The 22869-nt window shown below is 36.1% G+C and overlaps 1 protein-coding gene and 1 long non-coding RNA gene across 2 annotated transcripts in view; one reads left to right on the plus strand and one right to left on the minus strand.

Annotated features, from left to right (window-relative positions):
• Positions 1-22869, plus strand: part of ctnna2 (catenin (cadherin-associated protein), alpha 2) — a 622713-nt gene that overhangs the window by 590208 nt on the left and 9636 nt on the right. The window contains exons 13-14 of the mRNA XM_073862287.1: positions 11452-11603; positions 17716-17829. Coding sequence (XP_073718388.1) covers positions 11452-11603; positions 17716-17829 — 266 coding nt within the window. The remainder of the gene's footprint in view (positions 1-11451; positions 11604-17715; positions 17830-22869) is intronic.
• LOC129448746 (uncharacterized) lies at positions 7116-10068 on the minus strand. The gene is made up of 3 exons (XR_012366109.1): positions 9292-10068; positions 8885-8943; positions 7116-8588 (listed from the first exon to the last, which is right to left on the minus strand). It is a non-coding gene; the product is annotated as an uncharacterized lncRNA (long non-coding RNA).

A 22869-nucleotide genomic window follows, 5' to 3' on the forward strand; every position in this document is an offset into this window, starting at 1 on the left:
TTGCAACCCTCAACTGATGTTTATGTTGTCATTTTGTGTATTGGCCACCAGTTGTGTGATTGCAGTACCAGTTTTAGCCACAAGTGTTGTGATTGCAATACCAGTTTTGGCCACAATCCTACATACTGTTCCTTTAAGTCATCTTGCAAAAAGAAATTTGCCAATACTTGCGTATTTAGTAGGCTTACATTATTTTGTTGTTTATCTTTTGCTTAAAGATGTATTGTGGTATCCTTAATTTCGAAACGCAATGAGAAGCTGCAGTAGCTGCATGTCATCGTCTCAGATGGGTATAAAACACGCTCTGTAGAACACTTTGTCAATTTAGGCCTACTGTAGAAACATGGCGGCAACTTGCATGTGCTGTAATAAGACCCACGGTGTATGTAGATAAAACGCCTCCTTCTAAGGTAATTAAAACAATACAGTTCATTATGTAAGGTATTTATACACCACTGATAATGTAGTTATGTATATTATATTGCATTTCTGACTAGAGATCAACATTGCATTCTTAAATTTAGACCAAACTACAGTGGCTTTTCTTTTGTTCCAAAGCAAATCTAATATAACAAAAGTTGAGCTAGTCCGTAAAGTCGCACCACTAAAAGACTTTCAACACACAGACTCCATGGCTGAATTCTTGTCCTTGAGCCCAGGAATCAATAGTCTAATGGCAATATGTGATGACTCCCCCTTTGTCCTTTCCATCCGTTCCCCCATCCAAAGTAATCTTCATGCTGAAAAAATTACCCTATCATTAAGGTTATGCTCAGGCCCCCAGTAGATTAAAAATGAGAAATATTGCCGTAATGTAATTGTGCCAAGTAGAAGACAGCAGTAGCAGTACTGTCATGGAGTATGGCAGAATGAGTAGGGCTTATGCCAAAGAGTGACCATGCAGAGATGAAATATGGCCACCTAATCACTGCTCTCTGTATAACATACACAAACACACACACACGCCTTGCCGACAGGGTGAAGGCCATGTTTGCTCAGGCACCAAAACAATGATTTCATTCAGCCAGATCACGTCTACAAAACCTTTCTTTTTTTTCGCAGCACGTCACGGTATAAGATTATCCATGTTGATATCGAGTGAAAGTGCATTCGAAACAACAAGAATTTAGTAAGAGAATTATTTAATGCCTGCCTGCTACAATGAATCCAATGGTTTGTCTTGAGAAAAAATATGAAAGAAACAGAAAGCCAGAAGAAAGGGGAATGCTAAGTAATTCAGCAGCCCAGAGGGGAAATTGTAAATTAAACCAAAGTGACCGCGTTGTTTTAAAAGAAATCTGTCTCCATTTTGAATTACTTGCATTGTTTTGCATGTCGCAAAAACTATTAGCATTAGGAACGTCTCATTGTGTTTAAAAACCATTTCATTTAAAGCCCATTAGGCTAGTCTGACCTTCGCCTCCTAAACCAAAACAGGGGTGTCGAGACATGGTTTTATAAGTTGGACTGTTTTAAGCTTGACACTGGATCCTAACACAGTGCCCATGCTGCTAAGTGACACAAAATAAAATATGGCTAAAATGGCTACAAATATCTGTCAACAATAGAAAATACTGCACAGAAGCAATGCACATATGCCTCGGACATCGATAACATCAAACGAAAAAAATACTGTTGGTCAGTGATAAGCCTATTTTTAACGACATGAAAATTAAAAAAGTACAAAACCAATACAATTCATGTTTCTCATTATTACTATAACATTTGTGACCCATTCTGTTGAAACCCACCATATACATATATACATATACATATACTGTACATGTATACACCTATACAGTATATCAGTGCAGGGTAACGCATTACAAGTAACGTGCATTACGTAATAATATTACTTTTAAGTAACGAGTAAAGTAACGCATTACTTTACAATTTTACACATTAATATTTGAGTTACTTTTTTTAAAAGTAATGCGAGTTACTTTTCAGTTTAATTAATTCAATAAAGAAATTTTACCATGCGTGTCTGAGCGGGAACACTTTGAGAAACGGAGATGGCAGGCAATTTCTGAATGCAGAACTTCTCAGTCATAAAAACACCTGCAAGGCCTGAAAGAGATCAAGCCTTAGCCAAGTAAGAAAAAGTAATGCAAAAGTAACTTAAAAGTAACGCACGTATTACTTTCTATGAAAAGTAACTAAGTAACGCAATTAGTTACTTTTTGGGGGAGTAACTTAATATTGTAATGCATTACTTTTAAAAGTAACTTTCCCCAACACTGCAGTATATATTAGGGCTGTCAATCAATTAAAATATTTAATCTAAAAGTAATTCCGTCCGAATAGTGCTTTTGTGTGCATATATCAGGGTTGCGTGCCTGTGTGCATGCTCAGTGTCAGTCAGCGCGAGAAAGATAGTCTTGATAACTATTTTAACATCAAGCAAGTCTTGCACTTTATTTTCTAATTCCTGCGTGTTTTAAAACCGAAACCAAAATCTGTATTAGTTAAGCATTAAGGACGTTACACCTCTCAGAAAACGTACAAATAAAGATGATTTTAGACGTTTGATGACTATTTACTGTCTAAGTTTGCGACTGAATGTATCAAACAACGGGCTAGGCCAAGGGTGAAACAAAAATTGCACGTTGCATTAGTCGCACGTTAATAAAATTAGTGTCGTTAATTTATACTATATACACGATAAAAATCAGATATTAAAATCAAACTGTGCTGCTTTTAATCTCAGATCATGAGACTTTATCATGAGATTATAGCCTGGATTTCACAGACCGGGTCACATTTATCTCTTCATTTCATAGTAAATACTAATACATGATTAATATCATGTAATGCATCAATAAGAAGTCTGCTGAACACATATTTTTCTAAAATTCTTCTGTTCAACGAGCGATTTTTCCAAAAATACCTCTCAAAGCCCCATAGTACAGATTTGGCCGCTCAGTTTATTTGAAGTTAAACAATATACAGAAACAGAATAATCCCCTCCAACATGATTTTCTTTGCCCCTTTTCATCATTTCTCACTGGTCTCGAGTTTAAATTGCTCCTCGCCAGCTGCAACTTTAATCATTAACAGCTTGAAGAACATTTAAATATTTCTATTTAAAAGTCACTGCAAAATTCCCCAAAGCTAATTTTACGCCTCTCCAATAAGTGGATTAAAATGAATTAAATATGTGTTAAAGCAAGACGGGTTTAGAAAGAAGAAAGAAAAGAAAAGAAAGGTACATTTCTGCATATTTTTAAACGTTTTGTTTTCTATTTTAAAGTGTTCATTTAAAATGTAAAAACAACCTTTTTGGCATTGCGCAACGCCTCTGGACACGTTTATTCAAAAGGCAAATAGAAGTGGCTGTCAGAAAAGCATCTGTGTACTTCAGGTTCACTTTTTTAAATTGATCTAAAGTCAGATGCCTGCAATCAAAACCATCATGAGATAGCTCAAGACTGTTAGAGATCCCGAACGGCTATCATCATGTACGGCATTGATTCCGTTTGACGGCTGAAAAGAACACTGTAAAATTTTCCTGTCACAGTGTCTTCCCGATTTCTCCTGCGAGCAGTGCATCTCAGGTCATAATATCCTACTTCTTTGCTTTTAACAATCTAGAGACTTTCCCCTCCTAGATACATTTGTTGAATATTTCAGGAGCGTCACTTTGGAGCTTGCTCAGGGCTTTAATACGATCTCAAATACGGTGCTTGGGGCTTTTAACTGTGCCCATCTTTTTTCATCATGCACCAAGTGTACTTGGACGTTGATACGAGCGTGACTTAATGCCAGCGTTAGATCGGAGTTCGGTTTCACTCCACCGGTGACATTGCCATGGAAACGCTAGAGGACTTCTGCTCTTTGGATATTACCTCTTGATGTGCTTCGTCGGTTCCTCACCGAGTGGGCAGACAGGTCGTTTCGTGGTCGGGTTCGAAGGTTGAGCATGAATCAGTGGGCTGTGGAGCACAAAGGAGACGAGAACCTGTTAAATACAATGCAGCTAGACATTAAATCATTTTAAGCAGCAAACTTATTTTAGCACCGTGTCGTCTAGGTTCAAGTTGAACATTTATTAAAGAGTTGTCTGGGTTCTCTAAAACGCTATTAACATTTCATATAGACATTTCACCGAAATTCAATTTACTTAAAAGTCTTTCTTCATCACCTTGCTCCAGTCTGATCCAAACACATTTAATAAGTGTAAACACTGGAATATGACTCATTAGAAAAATAGATCAAACAAATGTCGAACTTTTGCTAGACCTTTGACTGCACTTTATTCATGTCTGTCAACATTATTCATACTCAACCTCCATTTACTAACAATGAGGACGGCCTTACTGCGACAGTCACAACGAGCAATCTTATGACATTTGGTTTTCGGTTCTAAACTGAATGTTGTTGCAAATCGTGCTGCTTTAAATATGTTTTGCAAAAGATTGATTTTATTAGCTTCTGGGAAGCGTCAGTATGAATGGGTTGAAAATTACCAACCAATTTTGCAACAAATGACATTGTTTTCCAGCACAAAGTGTGGTTATGAATTTATAGCTGTCGTGGAGTTGCATAATAATTGTACCATTTGCAGCTATTAATTTGCATATGACGAACTTTAACATTTGAAGGGAAAGCTCACCAAAGATTGAATGTTCATACCCTAATGTTGTTTTAAACACCTATGACCTTCTTTCATGAAACACAAAAGATGCGTTATGTGACTTTTATTTTCTGGAAAGAAAAAAGTAGTGCCAACATTCCTTGGGATTTTGCGTTTCACTACAAAAAATATATATATTAGTCTTTGATGGATAAAAACAACATAACTACTTCCTGTATTCAGAACATTTAAGAACTTGGACCGGTCTTCAAGGAGTAGTTCACCCAAAACGTTCGTGGGCCCCATTCACTTCCATAGTATGAAAAATAATATGGTAATTAAAACGGTTTGGTTACAAAAATTTTTCAACATGTCTTCCTTTGTGTTCATAAGAACAACGAAATTTATACAGGTTTGTAACAACATGAGAGTGAGTAAATGATGACCGAATTTTCGTTTTTTGGTAAACTATACCTTTAAGTCCCACAGGTATATTTGTAGAAAAGGCAAAAAATAAATTGCATGGTTCAAAATGATAATTTTTTTATTTATTCCTTCGTATATTATGTAAAAATCCTGTTTCATTGAGATATTTTATCGAATTCCATATTGTAAATATACCAAAACTTTTTTTGTGAGTGGATACAGCAAAATCTCATTTATTTATTCTATTTTGGTTTATGTAAAAGCTTACAATTTTGCCAATTCAGTCAATAGCGGTAAGCTAGTAGAGAGCACTAAAACAAACCTTTTCATTATTAATATGCATGGTAAAGACTTCATTTGGACTTCGGACTTTAAATGCGATTTCTTTATGTTTACATTTTTTTTGCCCTCTCAAGTTCCAGATTTTAAAATCATTGTATCTCAGCCAAATATTGTCCTATCCTAAAATAGATTATTTATTCAACTTTCAGATTATGTCTAAATCTCACCTATCCTAAAATAGATTATTTATTCAACTTTCAGATTATGTCTAAATCTCAATTAAAAAAAAGAGATCCTTATAACATGGGTCACATTTCTGGTTGTGTAAAATCTGTAAAATTCTGATATTTTTTTGCCATTTTTTAAGGGTCCAGCAGAAAAAAAACTCCTTATTGCTGATACATGATGGTGTAAGAGCTTGTTGGCTTTATATAGGATGAACAGGAGGACGTTGAACGTTGGCTCACTGACTCAATGGAAAGCTTATTTCTTTAACTTTCCGATGAAGTTTAAATCTTAATTAAAAAATAATAATATCCCGATATAAAATGGTTTCTGATCCAGGGTCACGTTTCTGGTTGAACTGCCCATTAAGTAAAATTCTGATTTTTTTTGCAATTTTTTAAGGGTCAAGCTATTTAAAATACTGGCTAGGCCAAGTACAAATATGAACTACTGTCATAAATGGTCCAGTAGGAAAAAAATCCTTATTGCTGAGACATGGTGGTATTCGGGAATATCAGCTGACGTCACTCACATCTCAAACTTGTCTTCCGCCATTTTGAGTACCTGAAGTGGTCACAAAAGAACTAGAAGCTATGCTTTTAATATGTTGTGAGCACAAAAATCGCTATTTTTACAACACTAAAAAGGCTCGACACAACATGATACTTTGCTCGAAGTATCACCCATGTCTACACATGAACTCGAGCATTGAGAACATTGTTTGTGTACACAGAGTTTACTAAAAAGAAAGGTTTTGAACAACTGACTTTGTCTGTTTTGGTGTCTGCTCGCCGCCATCTTGCCAGTCAAGATGTATCGATCTCTGAATGCGACGTAAGAAGGGAGGAGAGTAATGATGGATAGCTCCTAAAGCATAGTTTCATATAAAGCACAGATAATTCATTGCTTTGACGCAAGTGAAAAACAATATTGACCTTCTAGTTGAAAAAGCTGCCTCATATAAGATTTTTTCATTCGCATTCGGAGATCAATTCATGTTTGGCAAAGATGGCGAGTGGACACCAAAACAGCCAAAGTCAGTTTTTCTAAACCTTTCTTTTAAGTAAACTCTGTGTACACAAACAATGTTCTCAATGCTCGTGTTCATATGTAGAGATCCAGGTGATACTTCGAGCAAAGTTTCATGTTGTGTCTCGCCTTCTTAGTCTTGTAAAAATAGCGGACAGCGGCTGGAAGAACGCATCAGGGATCGAGTAGGCATTACACCCTACACTCAAAAAAATATTTAGGCCTAATTCATAAGATTTATGTATTTTGATTACATGTAACATTTCCATCCATTTGGATTACATACTTCTAATCTAAAAAAAACAAATAAACTTTATATGATAGATATTTTTTAGATATATGTAAATGAAACCAATAAAATTTATGTAATAGTTTTACTTAATCCAATGTGTTTTAAATGCATTAAAAAAATGGATTATGTATTCTTTATTAATAAACCCAATTCACTTAAAATGCATTACATTTAGATATCTTACTAATAAACCATTTATATATTCCTCCCCCATTCACCCTCCTAAATCACAATATGCTATAACAAAAAAACACAAAAAAATAAAAGAAGAGCCAGACCACTTGGTTTTACATTTTATCAATTTATTTAATACTTCAAGGCATTACTCATAAGGCAGCAAAAAAAGAGCAGCTAACAACTAGCATGACAGCCATGGCTTATACACCTCGTAATGTGTGCAAAAATAAATAAGTGTGTTTCAAACATTTCAGCCACAATCAACCTCAATCCACATAAGTGCAAACATTTTGAGCAAACAGGCTGCAGAAATAAAAAAAAACATGTAAAACTCGAGGTAGACATAAATCAGGGACAACAACATTACTTTAACATTTTCAGAAATCTGTGACATGATGTAATAATAATAATTTAGAATGATTGGGTGGTAAGAAAAAAAACACACATTGGCACATTGCTTAGTGTTTTGAGTGGCTGTGTGCCATTAACAATTTTCATGCATCTCTAATTACATGTTAGATATACATCAATTACATTTTTCAAAAACTTTTCAACTTTTAAAATTGTTAAAGCAATATTCCAATTTAATAAAACAAAAATCCCGATAATTTTCTAACCCCATATGTTTATGTTTTACTTTGTTCAGTCAAGAAGAAATAAAGTTTGAGTTAAAGACTCCAGGATTTTTCTCAATTTAAGACTATTTGACCTCAAGTTTACAGTTTCAATGCAGATTTAAAAGGGCTCTAAATTAAATAACTCACAACAAATTTTCACTAGCTGTGTGACACGCTAGCATGACATAATTGAAACTACCGCTCCAGCGTTTACAAGCGAGGAGAAAGAGGAGCGTTCAGATGTTGTTGTATGCGAAATGATACTACTTAATGTCTTTGGGTCCGTTTATTATTTAAAATGGTCCTCAAATGTGCGTTTCACATTTGTGATGTGTAAACTTCAACGTTATTACGTAGTACACAATGTCACACTGTGTATCACATGGATAATGCAAGACAAGTTGTTGTGTTTTAAAAGTTTTCTTGCCAAAAATGATAATCTTTTGAATAGATAAAACCCTTATGCCTCGATTGGGATCGTCTAGAGCCCTTTAAAGCTGCTTTGAAACTTAACTGTTGAGGTCCAATAAGGTCTATTAAATTAAGAAAAATCCTGGAATGTTTTTCTCAAAAAACAATTTCTTCTCGACTGAACAAAAAAAGACAAGCATTTTCGATGACAGACAGTAAATTATCAGGATTTTTGTTTAATGAAAGTGCAATATTCCTTTAATGTTAAAAAGTTCACTTGTAAATGCACAAAAATGTACCCACTTTAAGGGGGATGCATCAGCGTGTCTGTCAGGTATTCACTGAAGCATCTTTCAGTGATTGCTTGGTTGTATCAAGTCCAGTTCCATTAGGATTTTTTGAAAGGTCAAAGGTGCACCTGATGTTCTTCTGGTAGTTCAGTTTAAGTGCATAAATGAGTCCAAAAAGTAATTTCACACCCATGTGTGACACCAAGTAGGTTTTGCAAAACTTCCACGGTCTGTGCAATCCCCAACTCACCAATTTCACAATTCTGGAGAAGAACAACAAAAAAATCAGTCCCAATAGCAGTCAAAGTGAAATTTTCAAAAATGTGCAGGCAAATTGTTTGACAAACTCTGATATTTAAAATATGTAGACTGATTCAAATGTGTAAAATAATAGAACATTAGTCACAAAACCATCAAAAGACCTGAAAACAGATAATCACCTTGTTTAAACATCTAGTTATCCATAAGATATTTATATACACACACGTGCACATACATACAAATATATATATATATAAATAAATAGATATAAAAATAGAGTAGGTTGACATACACTTACCACATATTCTTTAATCTGTCTCTCCATGCCTTCTTTGAGGTAGATACAAATGTATTCAACTAGAACAAGACAAAAAACCCACATTATTTAATGATTTTCTTTAACAATATTTTATGTAGATAATAGTTGTTATAGAGACAGATAAAGATTTTGTGAGACGAAGAGTATGTATTTTTCTGTTTCAGAAATATTGTGTCCCAGCATGTGTGTACACTACCGGTGAAATGTTTGGAAATAAGCCTCTTATGCTTACCATAACTGCATTTATTGAAAAAAAAACCACCTGTTTCCAATATTGACAATAAATCATCATATTAAAATGATTTCTAAATGATCATTTAAAACTGGAATGATGAAAATCCAGCTTTGCATCAGAAATCAATATCTTTGTAGCATAACTTACATACCCTGTCTAGCAGGTTGTCCCACCATATAGAAGATGAAATGACGCTGTATCTGTAAAAAAAAAGGTTTTAGTTAGACACACAATGCACTCAACAACATAGTATAATTGTAACATTCTTTTGTTAATAAAGTCACAGAGATTATGATTATTTTATTCTGATAAGCCTATAGTAGCCTATGACTTTATTTATTTCTTAGGTTTCAAACATTAAACCACAAAAATTAACCAATAAAAGCAACAGACATTGCAGGGTAACTTCCAACAGACCGTCTGTGTAGTGAGGTGTATTTTACTCTGAAACATGCAACGCGTCACACATGTAATTAAACAACAGACAATTATATTTAAGATAATCACATCAAACTTGTTAACTTTACTCACCTACAATTTGGCGATTGTAGACTAGTGAGATGACGATCCAGTCCAATGCAAAATGGCGAAGTCCATGTGCATTAGCGTCTATTTTTGATTTTGGCGCCACCTCCTGACTGGAGTGTGAATAGACGTCATTTCCGCTTCTACTAAAGTCAGTTTCCTGAAATTTGTATGTAAACCAATCTCATAGAATTTATCCGGTTTGTTTCACGGCTAGATTAATTTAATTCATATTCATACATTTTAACTGATTAAATCTAATACTTTTTAAATTGAACAGATTTATATATATTCTAATAAATCGGATTACATATATTTTAAAAAACGAGTATTTAAATAAAATCTAAATGATCCAAATACTTAAAAGCTAATATTGCCAGGAATCGTTTTTTTGAGTGTAACCAAGATAAGTAGCGTTTCTTTTCATGACAGTCGATGCGCAAAATGTTGTCTTTTGTAGCCATTTCCTGTATCCGTAAGAATCATAGACAGTAAAAGATAAGAAATCCGTAAATCGTAGCAAGCTAGCTAATGCTTGTCAGTAGCTTACTGGTACTCGGTAGGTACTCAAGATGGCGGCAGTAAGCTGAAAAAGGACGCATGACATAAAAGGTCACATGACTGATAATCATCTATAGGATGAACTGAAGGAGGTAGAAGTTTTTTGTCATCCCGCTTATCGTTGAAAGATGTCACAGCTAGCGTACTTTGAGAGTCCCGGTGACTAGGCTCACTGACTCAATGAAAGTTTATTTATTTTAACTTTTAGTTGATAAAATACTGGATGGACCAATCCAGCAGAAAAAAAATCCTTATTGCTAAGACATGATGGTGTAAGAGCTTGTTGGCTTTATATAGGATGAACCGAAAGAGGCAAAAGTCGAGAGCAAGAGAATGTCATTTTTTCGTCATCCCGCTTGGGGTGAGTAGATGTCACAGCGTACCTCGAGAGTCCCGATGACTGGGCTCACTGACGATCATGTGTTTTCAGTGAAATGAAGTGGTTAATTGGCAGAAGGAGGGAACCTTATGCACATTATTTTAGGGTGACATTTTTCTGTCTACCTCTTCAGATCCTGCCTGTGTCCTCGGGCTTGACTGACAGGATGGAGACCTCATAAATAGATGTGCCCAAGGGCGTTGCTAGGACTAATTATTCAGGGCTCGAGCACCAAATGATTTAAATCTAGCCCCCAATGTTTTTGGCCTGAACAGTTATGATACGAGGTTAAGTAAATATTGGTTGTGTAATATTACGTTGGTGCTGTCACTGGCTAATGATTGTTTCTACCTCCCTCCTCGCACACATACACACACCCCATGTGAGTGAATTCAGTTTATCCTAGGATATCTCGGAGTTGAGCGTTGATCCATTGATATTTAATGGCAAGAATCTGGTTTCCTTACACTCCTTATATCAAATGCGGTTTACAGTAGCCCCGCCCACCAATGTCTGGTTGGACCACCAAAGAAAAAATGTGCGAGTGAGTGAAACTTAACAACCTCAGTGGTGCAGGCAGTAGGGAGTAACGTTCCAGCCCCTGATGATTTATCCCTTAGTATTGTCTCTGTTTTTCTCACCTCTTGTGACTTTTGTGCTATGTTTGGCACCTTAGCGGATGTCTTGCTTTTGAGGGATTCATGTAATCCCCTTTCTTTCTCGGAAATGTTTTTACTATGTATCCGCCTTTCTTGCTTTTAACCTCCAACATCTACAACTATCTACATCTTCAACATAACCTCCAACACCTCCACTAACATCCTCCGTTTCCTACTGTTTTTCCAGTGATGCCTCGGTTTGCAGAGCAGGTGGAGGTCGCCATCGAGGCTCTTAGCACTAACCCTCCGCAGGCATTTGAAGAGAACGAGTTCATCGACGCCTCTCGCCTTGTCTATGATGGGGTGCGTGACATCCGGAAAGCGGTGCTCATGATAAGGGTGAGTACTGTGCAGATGGCTGTTCACATGCTGGGCTGTTACAGCACTTACGTCACCAGCGGTGTGTTTGTGAAAAATAACAACACAAACATGCCATTATCAAAAATGCACTTTCGCACAAGAATACTATGACATTTTCACAAATTAAGGATGGTAAAGCAAATGAGTTATGATATGATGTAAAGTTGTATGTTATCACATAATACATTGTAAAGGGCCTTTCACATTACAATGATGAATACAATGTTATACCATCTAACTCTAAAGATAACTATATTAGTGTCCACATCACCGGAGAATTACAATAAGTTAATGCTAATTCGCCCAGCATCCACGCAAATCACTTGCCTTTAATGGCATTAACTAATATTGCATATTTCTTATAATAAAAAACGTTTTAATTGTTTACATGTTACTGAATATGTAAATATACTGTTCTTGTTGCATTTACAAAGCGGGTAACCAACAGATATCTCCAACACGCTGGATTTCGCGTAACTCTAAACAGAGATTCTAGTAGTTTGTGTAATCTAAGGCCTAGTCCACACAGAGTTTTTCCTCCTGCGGTTTAAAAAAATCCCCTCCACACATGCGTGTTTTAAAAAAAATCTCCGCTTGCATGAACACGCAAAACCGCGTGATCACGCGCTGTCAAGAGCATGCCACACCAGTAGGCGGTGATATAACTCAAATCGTAAAGGCACCTTGGCCAATCAGAAGCCTAACAAAAGTGACGTCGCAAGGCAGAAACCCCATTTTTACTGTCTACACGACAACACCCCAACCGGCGTTTCTTAAAATACTCACCCTGGCAGGTTTTTTTTAAATGTCCGGTTTCAGTGACGTCATACTGCGTTTCCGTGTGGACGAAGCGCGTAAAAAAAGTCACGGTTATACCACGAAAGCCGCTTGTTTAAGTTGTTACTGCTGAAACCGTCTATACCTTACCTTTTGGCATAGTCAATGTGGTAGGAATAAAGGATTACGTAGTGAATTTCACACCAACTGCACTGAAAAAAATTATTCATTGAATTTAATCAATTTTTTTAAGGTAAGTGGTTGCAATCAATTTATTTAAGCTACATTTAAACAAAAAAGATTAGTAACGTAAAACAAAATATACAACTTTTGTTTAAATGTAGCTTAAATAAATTGATTGCAACCACTTACCTTAAAAAAAATTGATTAAATTCAATGAATCATTTTTTTCAGTGTGCATCAGCGCTGGAGACCTGAGGTAATTTTATTAAAGATAACTCGTCAATAGTAGGAAAAGAGTAAAAGACCACCAATGGTCCGATTCACGATTTTACATGTCCTTTGGTGTGTAAGTGTGTATTAGTACGTTAATGATATGCAAAAGGTAGACGTTAGGGATGTTAACAATTAATCGATCTTCGATTAATTGACGATAAGAATTAAATCGATAAAACTTAAAGATTATATTTCATTACGAGATTAAATTGATGATTTTTATCAAAACACCAACTGCATTGACTCATTTTACAATCCCACTAGCATGTTACTTAGACAAATTAATATCTTTTAATTTGCGTGAGGAAGCTGGCATTTTTACCCACACTTTTATGTCATTGGCTATACGCCACTGCTGTAATGGCTTATTGCACTATTACTGTTAAAGATTATTCAATTGATTGATCGTTAATTTAAATGATCATCGAATATGGGAAATTGCATAATTTGACATCCCTAGTAGACGTATATCCAAAGATATCCAAAGTAGACGTTGACGCGAGTTATCGTTTCCAACATAAATCTCTTTTCTTGGACTACAACAAACAGATGGATTGTAGGCAACAATTTACTGGGATTGGTGATGTAGACAAGAACGACATTATCATAATTCCTAACGTTTGGACTCACAGCCTGTAAGTTAACTCCGGTCAGCATTGCATTGTGCGTGAATCTTTCAAACATGGTACAGAGCGTCACATTTCCAGCTGACGTCAGAATTACACTGTAAAAAAAAAAAATCCGTAGAAATTTCAATGTTATTGCAGCTGGGTTGCCGGTAATTTACCGTAGATTTAAATTTATGTTATTTACTGGCAAGAGTTTGTTCAAAGTTCAATAAATTTTAAATATTAGCAAGTCTTTATCTTTACAGAATAAAACTATACAATAACAGCATCATGCAAAGCATTCTGGGAACCAGAAATCATCATCAACCTTTTTCTGTTTTTTGCTTCAGATTTTGTTTCCCAGTATGTTTTGCTTGATGCTGTTTTACTCTGTAAAGACAAAGACTTGTAAATGTTTAATGTTCATTTAACTTTGAACAAAATGTTGCCAGTAAAAAACATACATTTAAATCTACATTAAATTACCGGCAACCCAGATGCAAGTTCTACGGAATTTTTTTACAGTGTATTCAGGTCAAACACAATGTACAGATTAGCTGGCCAATCAGGGACACAAAGCTTTTCAAATCTGTGCATTTCAGGAAGAGAGTAAAATCTGGAGCTACAAAAATGTACGGTACGTGGAAAATAATGCGTTTATGGTTAACCATAAACCATGCGAACACATTGTATTATACCAAATACACAAAAAACTTTGTTTTTTAGCAACGAAATAGGTGCTCTTTAAGCATTTAGAGACACAAATCCTATGTAGTGTCGCAGTCCTTCCTCAAGCTTGTGTCCAAATTCATACTTTTTTGGTTAAATATTCGCAAAACCCACAGACAAACATAAAGCGTGAAATGACTGTGCCCCTGTAAACAAATCATTGTTGGGTTTGGGTGATGAGAGTTTGGCTCAGAGCCTGCAAGTCATAACAAAGGTCTTCAGCTGGGTTCAGATCTGGGCTTTCTGCAGAGACCAGTCAAGTTCTTTCACAACAGACTGAATCAATCATGTCTTTTATAACCTTGCTTTGTACATGGGGGCATTGTCATGTTGGAATAAAAAAGGTCCCCTGCCCTAACTGTTGCTATAAAATTAGAAGCACACAATTCTCTAGAACAACATTATATGCAATAGCACTAAGATTTGTGCTTACTGAAATGACTAAAGCTGTTCATTAAAAGTATGCATCTCAAAACCTTTATTCATGTAGTATATTAAGATATTTTTGGTTTAGAGAGACTAACAAACATTTGTCTTTTTTGTAACAAATATTTTCTAAGATGCACTTTCACAAACAATATTAGACAGAAGGTCATTATTAAAAAACGTCAAGCAGAGTTTTAAGATGCATTAGAAAGGAATGCTAATTCTTTTTTTATTATATTTATGTATTGATTCCCCAAACCCCAGTCCTCCGGCCTATAAAAGGACTCGCACAGATAGATCACGCAGAGCATGTATGCTGTCTAGAAAAGCTATTACAGTCACTATTCAGCAGCTGTTCATCTACCACGACATGATGGCAGCTTTACCTTTGAAAACAGTACTCCACTATTAAACTAAGGCAGGTGTATGAACGCACATGCACATACACATATACATCTTTCTAAACAGACTTGCAAACTCAAGATGAGATCGCACACAAATGTACATCACATTATTTCTTTGACCACTGTTTGTCATCTATACACTCATTCATCTGTGTCTTCATCTTCTGGGATCTTTATTGAACAAAGTAACAAAGAACAGTTTGCCAGATTGCAATTTGCTGCCAGTCACTTACAGTAAATAGTGTATCTGGAAGAGTTTCGTCACCATAAAGCTCATAGAGTGCCTGCTTTCAGTTCTTCGTTCTCCAATTTGCTTATTAGTTAAGAGACACACAAGCAAGATTGGGTATTTATGCACGTTGAAACTACTGGAAGGCGGAATCCAAGAAAACAGATCGCATCGTAAACTCGAACTACCCGGAGGCTTTTCCCCCTTCACACATCATTTGATCCTACTTTAAGAGGCATCTTCTTTTAGTATTGCTCACAAGATACCCAAAAGGGAGTTGAGGAACAATGATGCAAGTCACTTGTAACTCAAACTATGGGATGAGTGAATTATTTATTTGACTGGTTTAATGGCTGGCATTACTTTATGTTTGATCAGAGCTCCCATGGTCTCATTGTGAGGCGAAGCACGGTTCTTGTGATCTCCGTTGAAGTTTGCGTCCCAAATTGTCACTGAAATAGAGCGCGTGAGGACTTTAAACAGATCACAAGAACACCCTTAAGCTTCCCAGCATATGTAGCGTTTAAATGGAGCAAAAAATGACTTTTGACAACTGCAACCCTTTAGCGATGTCTCTTCTGAGTTTGAAATGCTTTCTAGGAATGTTTGTATTGTGAACGAATCTCATGCTATAAGTGAATGAATTGTTCTTGTCTACTTTGTTCAATGAAGACTCTACTTACTAAAGTGTGTGACTGTGTTTAGCACAATCCTTTTCCTTTGGAAGTGTTGTAGAATGTAAAACTGTATTTAGCTAGGCATAGATGAATAATAAGAGTTCTGAACATGGTAATGACTTATCGTGAGCCTCAAACCCGATTATTTCCTCCTCCTTATGTAAACCGTCAACATAACAAACTGTGAGGTTAGACCCCCAACACATTAAATTAAGTTCAATGTTGTTACAATGCTAAAAACAAAGTTGTTACGTCTGCTGAGTTATATGCGATATGCTATGCTAACGTTTAGGCTAAGTTTCATTCTAAAGTTAAATCCGAGCATTGTAAATTCTTTCAAGCAGTAGTTTTCAAACTTCTTTGGGGTAACCCCTTCCCCGTGTAGGGTGCACCCCCCCAAAGAAAATGCATGACATAAAACATCATCAAAATTTGAATTATAAAACAGGCAGTTCTGGTCCTTCATTTCGACTGGTTGAAACGTGTTCTAACCTGTGACAAAATACCCCGTTAACCCCACGGTTCAGACCGCATTACATAGCGTAAATATTACTGCGTCACTGTTGCTACGTACTGGTGGAAGAGTAATATTTGTACTAAAATAATTACAACTTATTTGAAGCGTTTTATTTTATGAAATCATGCTATGCATGTAAAATAACAGTTTTATAAAAGCAATAAGCCCTACGAAGCAGTGGTTACAGTGCATTTTATAAAAGCTAAGGGCGTTTTAGGCACTACACTTCATGTCGTGCCTAACAACGCCCCTTAGCTGTTATAAAATGCACTGGTAACGCACTGTTTCTTGGTGCTTATTGCTTTATTAATGAATTAAATTTAAATTAATGAATTAACAAAACATATAAAATTACAATGCAGTCCTGTTGGTTAGTAGCCTTATTTTTCTAAGGTTTAATTGCACATACTTTTTTTATACATTAGTTCCTAATAAAGTCATAAAACTGGGACCCCCTGGCACCATCTCACGCCCCCCAGTTTAAGAACCACTACTTTGAAGGCTGACATGTTACAGACAGCATTATAGTGTGGATTATGAAAAAGGTTATAAGTGGACCTTCTGAATGAATTCAGCCTTTATTTCATGAGTCTTTGTGCATAAGAGATCTCCATTACAAACAAACTACAGGAACTGGGACACCTACAGGTGTAATAATGTAATCTAGAGTAAAAAATCACTGACTAATCAGTAAATGAATCTGACTTGAATTGAATGAATCATTGTGGTAAAAATAATCAAGTCAAATACTCACTTTGGATAAAAGGGTCTGCTGGATTTTACAAATGCAAAATGTCATAGGTTCGAACCAAAGGAACAAAATATTGTATCCCTTGTTATGCACTGTAACGGTACATTCACACGGGAATAGATGTTAACGCTTCTCTTTCACTTTTAATGAGTGATGTCATGTGTTGCCGAACTGAATTGTTGATCCGTCAACGTTGCTTGCGGCAGAAGTTGAACAATTCTAAATTTTTCAAGCGCGTGTGCCAATCAGATTGCCTTATGCAAATAACCAATTTTGTTTATGCAAGACCGGAGCATGGGTTGCAGCCACTGTGATTGGCTGTTGGCTACGCTTTAGACAAACCTTCCGTCAAGCGTTAACACTTTCGCCCTGTGTGAATGTAGCTCAAGTCGCTTTGAATTAAAGCGTCTGCCAGCTTAAATGTGTAAAGATAACAACAGATTTAGGGGGCTTTAGCACAGATATCTCCATAGTAACAAACATGAATGTAATGACATTATTGTGTATTTCTGTTTAGACTCCAGAAGAGCTGGAAGACGACTCTGACTTTGAACAGGAGGACTATGATGCCCGTAGTCGCACCAGCGTCCAGACAGAAGATGACCAACTCATTGCTGGACAGAGCGCAAGAGTGAGTGACTCGCACATCACACCAAACAGCATCTCGCTTTCCTTTTGTCACGTTCGTCAGATTTACTCACAACATAAAGCATTTATCACACCGCTGATAGCCAGTCTGTCAGTGAGTGCACTCGTTTCTCAGTTTTACAAGAAACATTACTTATATACACACATAGTAGGAGTTTATGTTGCTTTTAAAAGTCCAAGTCAACATTTGAGAACCAGTCTGTGAAAACAAATTCATTTTTCTACATAAATCATAAGAACCTTCTTAGAAAATATAACCCTTGATATCTTTAATATTGACTGGGTAAGACCATGTCAGAGATACCAGTACCATTTTTGCGTACATTAGTTGTTGGTATTAAACACAACAAACATCACAATGATGAAGTACATAAAGGTCAAGCAGTTAACGGGAGTCGATTTAAAGCAGAAGATATATACACACAGATTTACATTTCCATCTAGGGGTGGGAGATAAACCTATAGATATGATTAACTGACAGATATTTGTCAACCGTTAGAGATTTTGTACTATCGTGTCTATTGGGGTTACGTGCCCATGTCACGTTGCTGTGCGCATCGTCAAAAAAAGCGTAACGTTTGTGCAGGTATTTAAGCCCCGCAGTTAAGTGATTTTTTTTTCTTTTTGACATAAATACGCATATGCGTCATAATTCCCGATTTTGCAAGTATCCTCATAAACATGGCCATTTAGGTCTTAACTCATTCACCGCCAGCCTTTTTGAGAAAAGTTGCCCACCTGCATTTTTGTGATTTTAACAAAAGTTTCACAAAATTCCTTGCAGGAAAAATTATCTTCTATAAATATATAAACATACAAAAAAATAAAATTAAAGAACACACACTCTGCTTTCAAACAAGCAATAAACAAACAAACAAACCAACAAAATTGGGAAAAAACGTTTCATTATATATTTACTTTTTCCACTTAATTTGACCACTGAAATATGGATATTTCTCTTCAAAAATACAGCATTTTGAGCAAAAAGCTTAAAAAAATGCGTTTTTGTAAAGGAATTTATGTTAGAGATCAGACTCAGAATGACTATCAAACATAAAGGCAGTTAAAATAAATCATTAAATTTTTTTAACTTCCGTTTTTGGTAAATTCGGTTTGGCGAATCTAGTGGATGAAAGCGGTATTACACTTTCACTTTGAAATTCGTCCAGAAAGGCATATTTATTAGTTAAATATTAACTCATAATTGACGAGATAACTCGTCAATGGCGGTGAATGAGTTAAGAGTAAATAAACAGCTAAAAAAGAAAACGCATGTGTAAGTGTATCAGTATATTGGATATGGACTAAATTACTTTTCTACGGAGCCCAGGTCACCCCTTGGAGAAAAGAAAACAAGACCCGCAAATCCGTGATCATGGTTTTCTTTTCTCAAATGGGTGACCTGCTGGGCTCCATACTTTTCTACTTTTAATAAAACTTTTAAAAAATTATGAACATTCTATGGTATTAAATGAATAACGAAAACCTTATTAAAAGTAAAAGAAATCTCTACCGTGATACATATCATTATCATGATATAAAATTAATCCTCTCGTGATATAAGATTTTGGTCATATCGCCCACCCCTATTTCCATCAAAATATAATCCTCCAAATATAAATTATTTCAGCCCCTGCGCTGACTGTACAGCATTTGAAAGCATGACTACAAATGAGACAATGTCACTTCCTCGATATGTGTGAATGTCAGCCAATGTTTGACAGCAGGGTTCAAGGCTTAATCCACATTACTGTATGTGTGAAAAGTGCACAGTGGGCTGCTTATAAGACATTCGAAGAATATCAGTACATAGCTGAGGAGTACTGCTGGCATTCACACGCGTACACCATAACACCGTATGATACCAATTAGTCTTGGTAAAAAAATTTATCTTGCATAAATTCGAGGAAACAATCATTTGTTTAGTAATAGAAAGCAGGGATTAAAGAAATACTGGTAATACTTTACAATAAAGTTGTATTAGTAAACATCAGTAAATGCATTAACTAACATGAGCAAACAGTGAACAATATCGTTTTTCATCATGTCTAGTTATTGTTAATGTAAGTTAATGTCAATACAGTTATTCATGTTAGTTCATGGTACATTAATTACTGTGAAAGGGGACATTTCATGAGTTCGCATTAACATGTAATCAATAGGGAATGAGATCAAGCATATTTGACGTGCTGTCCGATGGGGAGGGCTCAGAGCTCGAAATTTTAGCCCCAAACACGGAGTACTGTGTAAACCCCTCTTTAACTGGGATTGATAAGTAGCTGTGTGTTTGCAGCATTAGCTAATTTGCATAATTTCCTAAGCGAATCGAGCGGTAAAATGATGCAAACAGTGCATTAAAATAAACAGCACTATTTCCAGGTGCAGTTCATGCTTCCTTAGTACATTTCCCTTGCGACTTTTGGTATAATAGATTTTAAGTTCTCTCGCAAGAGAAAAAAAGAGCAAGCATTTGTTTGCAGACTCATTTTAACTTTACAGGCAAATGAAGATCTGATTGGCTGATTTGTAGGCATATTATTTTCTGATTGGCTGATTTGTAGGTTTATTATTATCTGGTTGGCTTCTTAATAGGCACATTAGGTACAAAGAGGCTGTTTACACCTGGTATTAAGATGCGTTTTGGTCGATCAGATCATAAGTGGACGAGAGAGAAACATTTACGTTTACACCAAGTATTTAAAGGTGCAGTGTGTAATTTTTAGAAAGATCTTTTGACAGAAATGCAAAATAATATACAAAACTATATTATCAGGTGTGTATAAAGACCTTTCATAATGAACCGTTATGTGTTTATTACGTTGAAATGGGTCCCCTTACATGGAAGTCGCCATTTTGTGACTCCATGTTTCTACAGAAGCCCAAACTTTTTTACTAAGTTGTCTCCAACAATGACATGTTTGTCCGGTGGTGGCTACCGTAGCTTCTCTATGTGTTTCAAAAGCAAGAGGTGAGCAGTGGACTAAGCCATTGGTTGCAATTCGCAACCTTACCACTAGGTGTTGCTAAAATTTACACACTGCACCTTTAAATTCATCTCTTTTTGGTCCACTTTTTTGAGGGGGGCTTTTGTTTAAACGCGGACGGAAGAAATTACAGGTTTAAATTGGCGCGCACTAATATTATGTCAGAATCCACTGCTTGTGTTAGTAAACATGTTGCACAATGTGTTGTACAGGTATATACAGGTTTTCTCTGATATTTTGGAGCAATCTATGAAAAAAAGCTTGCACAACTTTCGCAAAACAAAACAAAAACATCAAAGAGGTGGCGAGTACAGCTTCAGTTTTATCAATGAAAGTCTAAAGATCACGCAGAACACTGTGGGTTCGCACTAGATGTTAGGTCCGATGTAAAAACAATGTACTTGGTACATCACATTAGATCAATAGGCGGAGAGTAGGTGGTCTATTGTGGCTGCTTGAACACATCCGACGAGCAATGCGGTCGAATGCGTTTTCGACTACCTCTGAAAGTGGTCGAAAGTGGACGAGCTCAAAACGTTTCACACCTGTATTTAAGGTCGTCAACTTTGACCAAAACGCACATTAATAGCAGGTATAAGCAGCGTCAAAAAGAGCTGATTGGCTGTGAGGTTGTGTGTTGCTTTGACGGGTTTAATGGGATGCACAGGTGGTAAAATAGAGCAATAACAACTTCATGACGCAGTTGCGTCAGCCTTTCATTTGCAAAAGCCCTGGAGCGGATGGCTTGTGCGGGAAAAAAAAATCAGTTTCATCATATAATCACATTTCCTCCCAGGGCTCCTTTACTTTTTAATGTATAATTGCTTGTTAAATAAACAAGCAAAAAGCTATAAAAATGAGCAGCTGGGTCTTAATGAGCTTTTATGTTATGACATCTTTTGGCTTATCTTTGCTTATAAATTTAGACGAAACCTTTGACTTGTCAAACTGCAAATATAGACTTTAACTTCTCTCATGTTTCACCGTGACTGTATATTTAATGATGTCCAGTATTGCTGCATAGTCCCGGTTGAACAAATGCATAATTCATTGACTGGTGTAAGAACTGAAGTAATTATACATTTATCTCAAAAATAATATTGCGCCCTAACTGTATCCGTGACCTTGCAAGGAGATTAATGGCCTTTTGGACCGGCCCGGAATCGCTATGGAGAAAGAATTTATTCTTTGACAAGGAAGGGAGGTGGGAAGGAGGATGGATTTTCTCTTTATGAGCAAGAGATGTCGGCGGGTTCCAGAAGGCCTTATGATGAAGTGTCAAGTCTGAAAACTTTACACGGAGGCATTTTAGTGGGGTTAAACAATGTCACACGGTTGTTATTTTGGTTCTGAATGAAGGGTATTGTCTGGTTCATTTATTACACTCATATCATTTCAACCCAGTGTTATTTTTTCTGTGAACCGTAACATTTTTATGATACTTTTATGATGTTTTTCTTATAAATTGTGGGCGTGTGGCTAAAGCCGTTCTTTAAAAACTGCTTTTCATTTCCATTCTTCATTTGTGTTTCATGGCAAAAAATGCGATTGGAACTAAATAATCAGAGAATTTTCATTTTAGCTTGAACTATTCATGTTACCCATTGTTGGGTGTAACTAGTTACTAATTAATTAGTTGTGATGTAATTTAATAACTTTTTCCTAGGAAAAGTAAAGTAAGGGATTAACTGCATAATATCATTACGCCTCCTGCAGCCATGTTACAACAGCAAAGTTCTTTATTATTACGCCAGAATGAGAGTATAGTTCCTAGAAAATTGCAACTTTTAATTTTCCGTCGGTCTTAGTACACAAGCTAAATAGGAAAAATATCAAAACTCTTTGGTCATTTTTGAGGGCGATGCTAATGGTCTAATCAGATTCAATGGATTATGTTAAGCTATGCTAAAAGTGGTACCGCCAGACTCGGAGATCGGCTGAATGAATTCCAAAACGGTAAAAATCAAATGTTTCACTCTAGGGGAGCTGGAAAATGAGCCTATTTTCAAAAAAAAGTGGAGTGTCCCTTTAACATCAG

This window comes from Misgurnus anguillicaudatus, chromosome 3 (genome assembly GCF_027580225.2).
Source record: "Misgurnus anguillicaudatus chromosome 3, ASM2758022v2, whole genome shotgun sequence".
Lineage (NCBI taxonomy): Eukaryota > Metazoa > Chordata > Actinopteri > Cypriniformes > Cobitidae > Misgurnus > Misgurnus anguillicaudatus.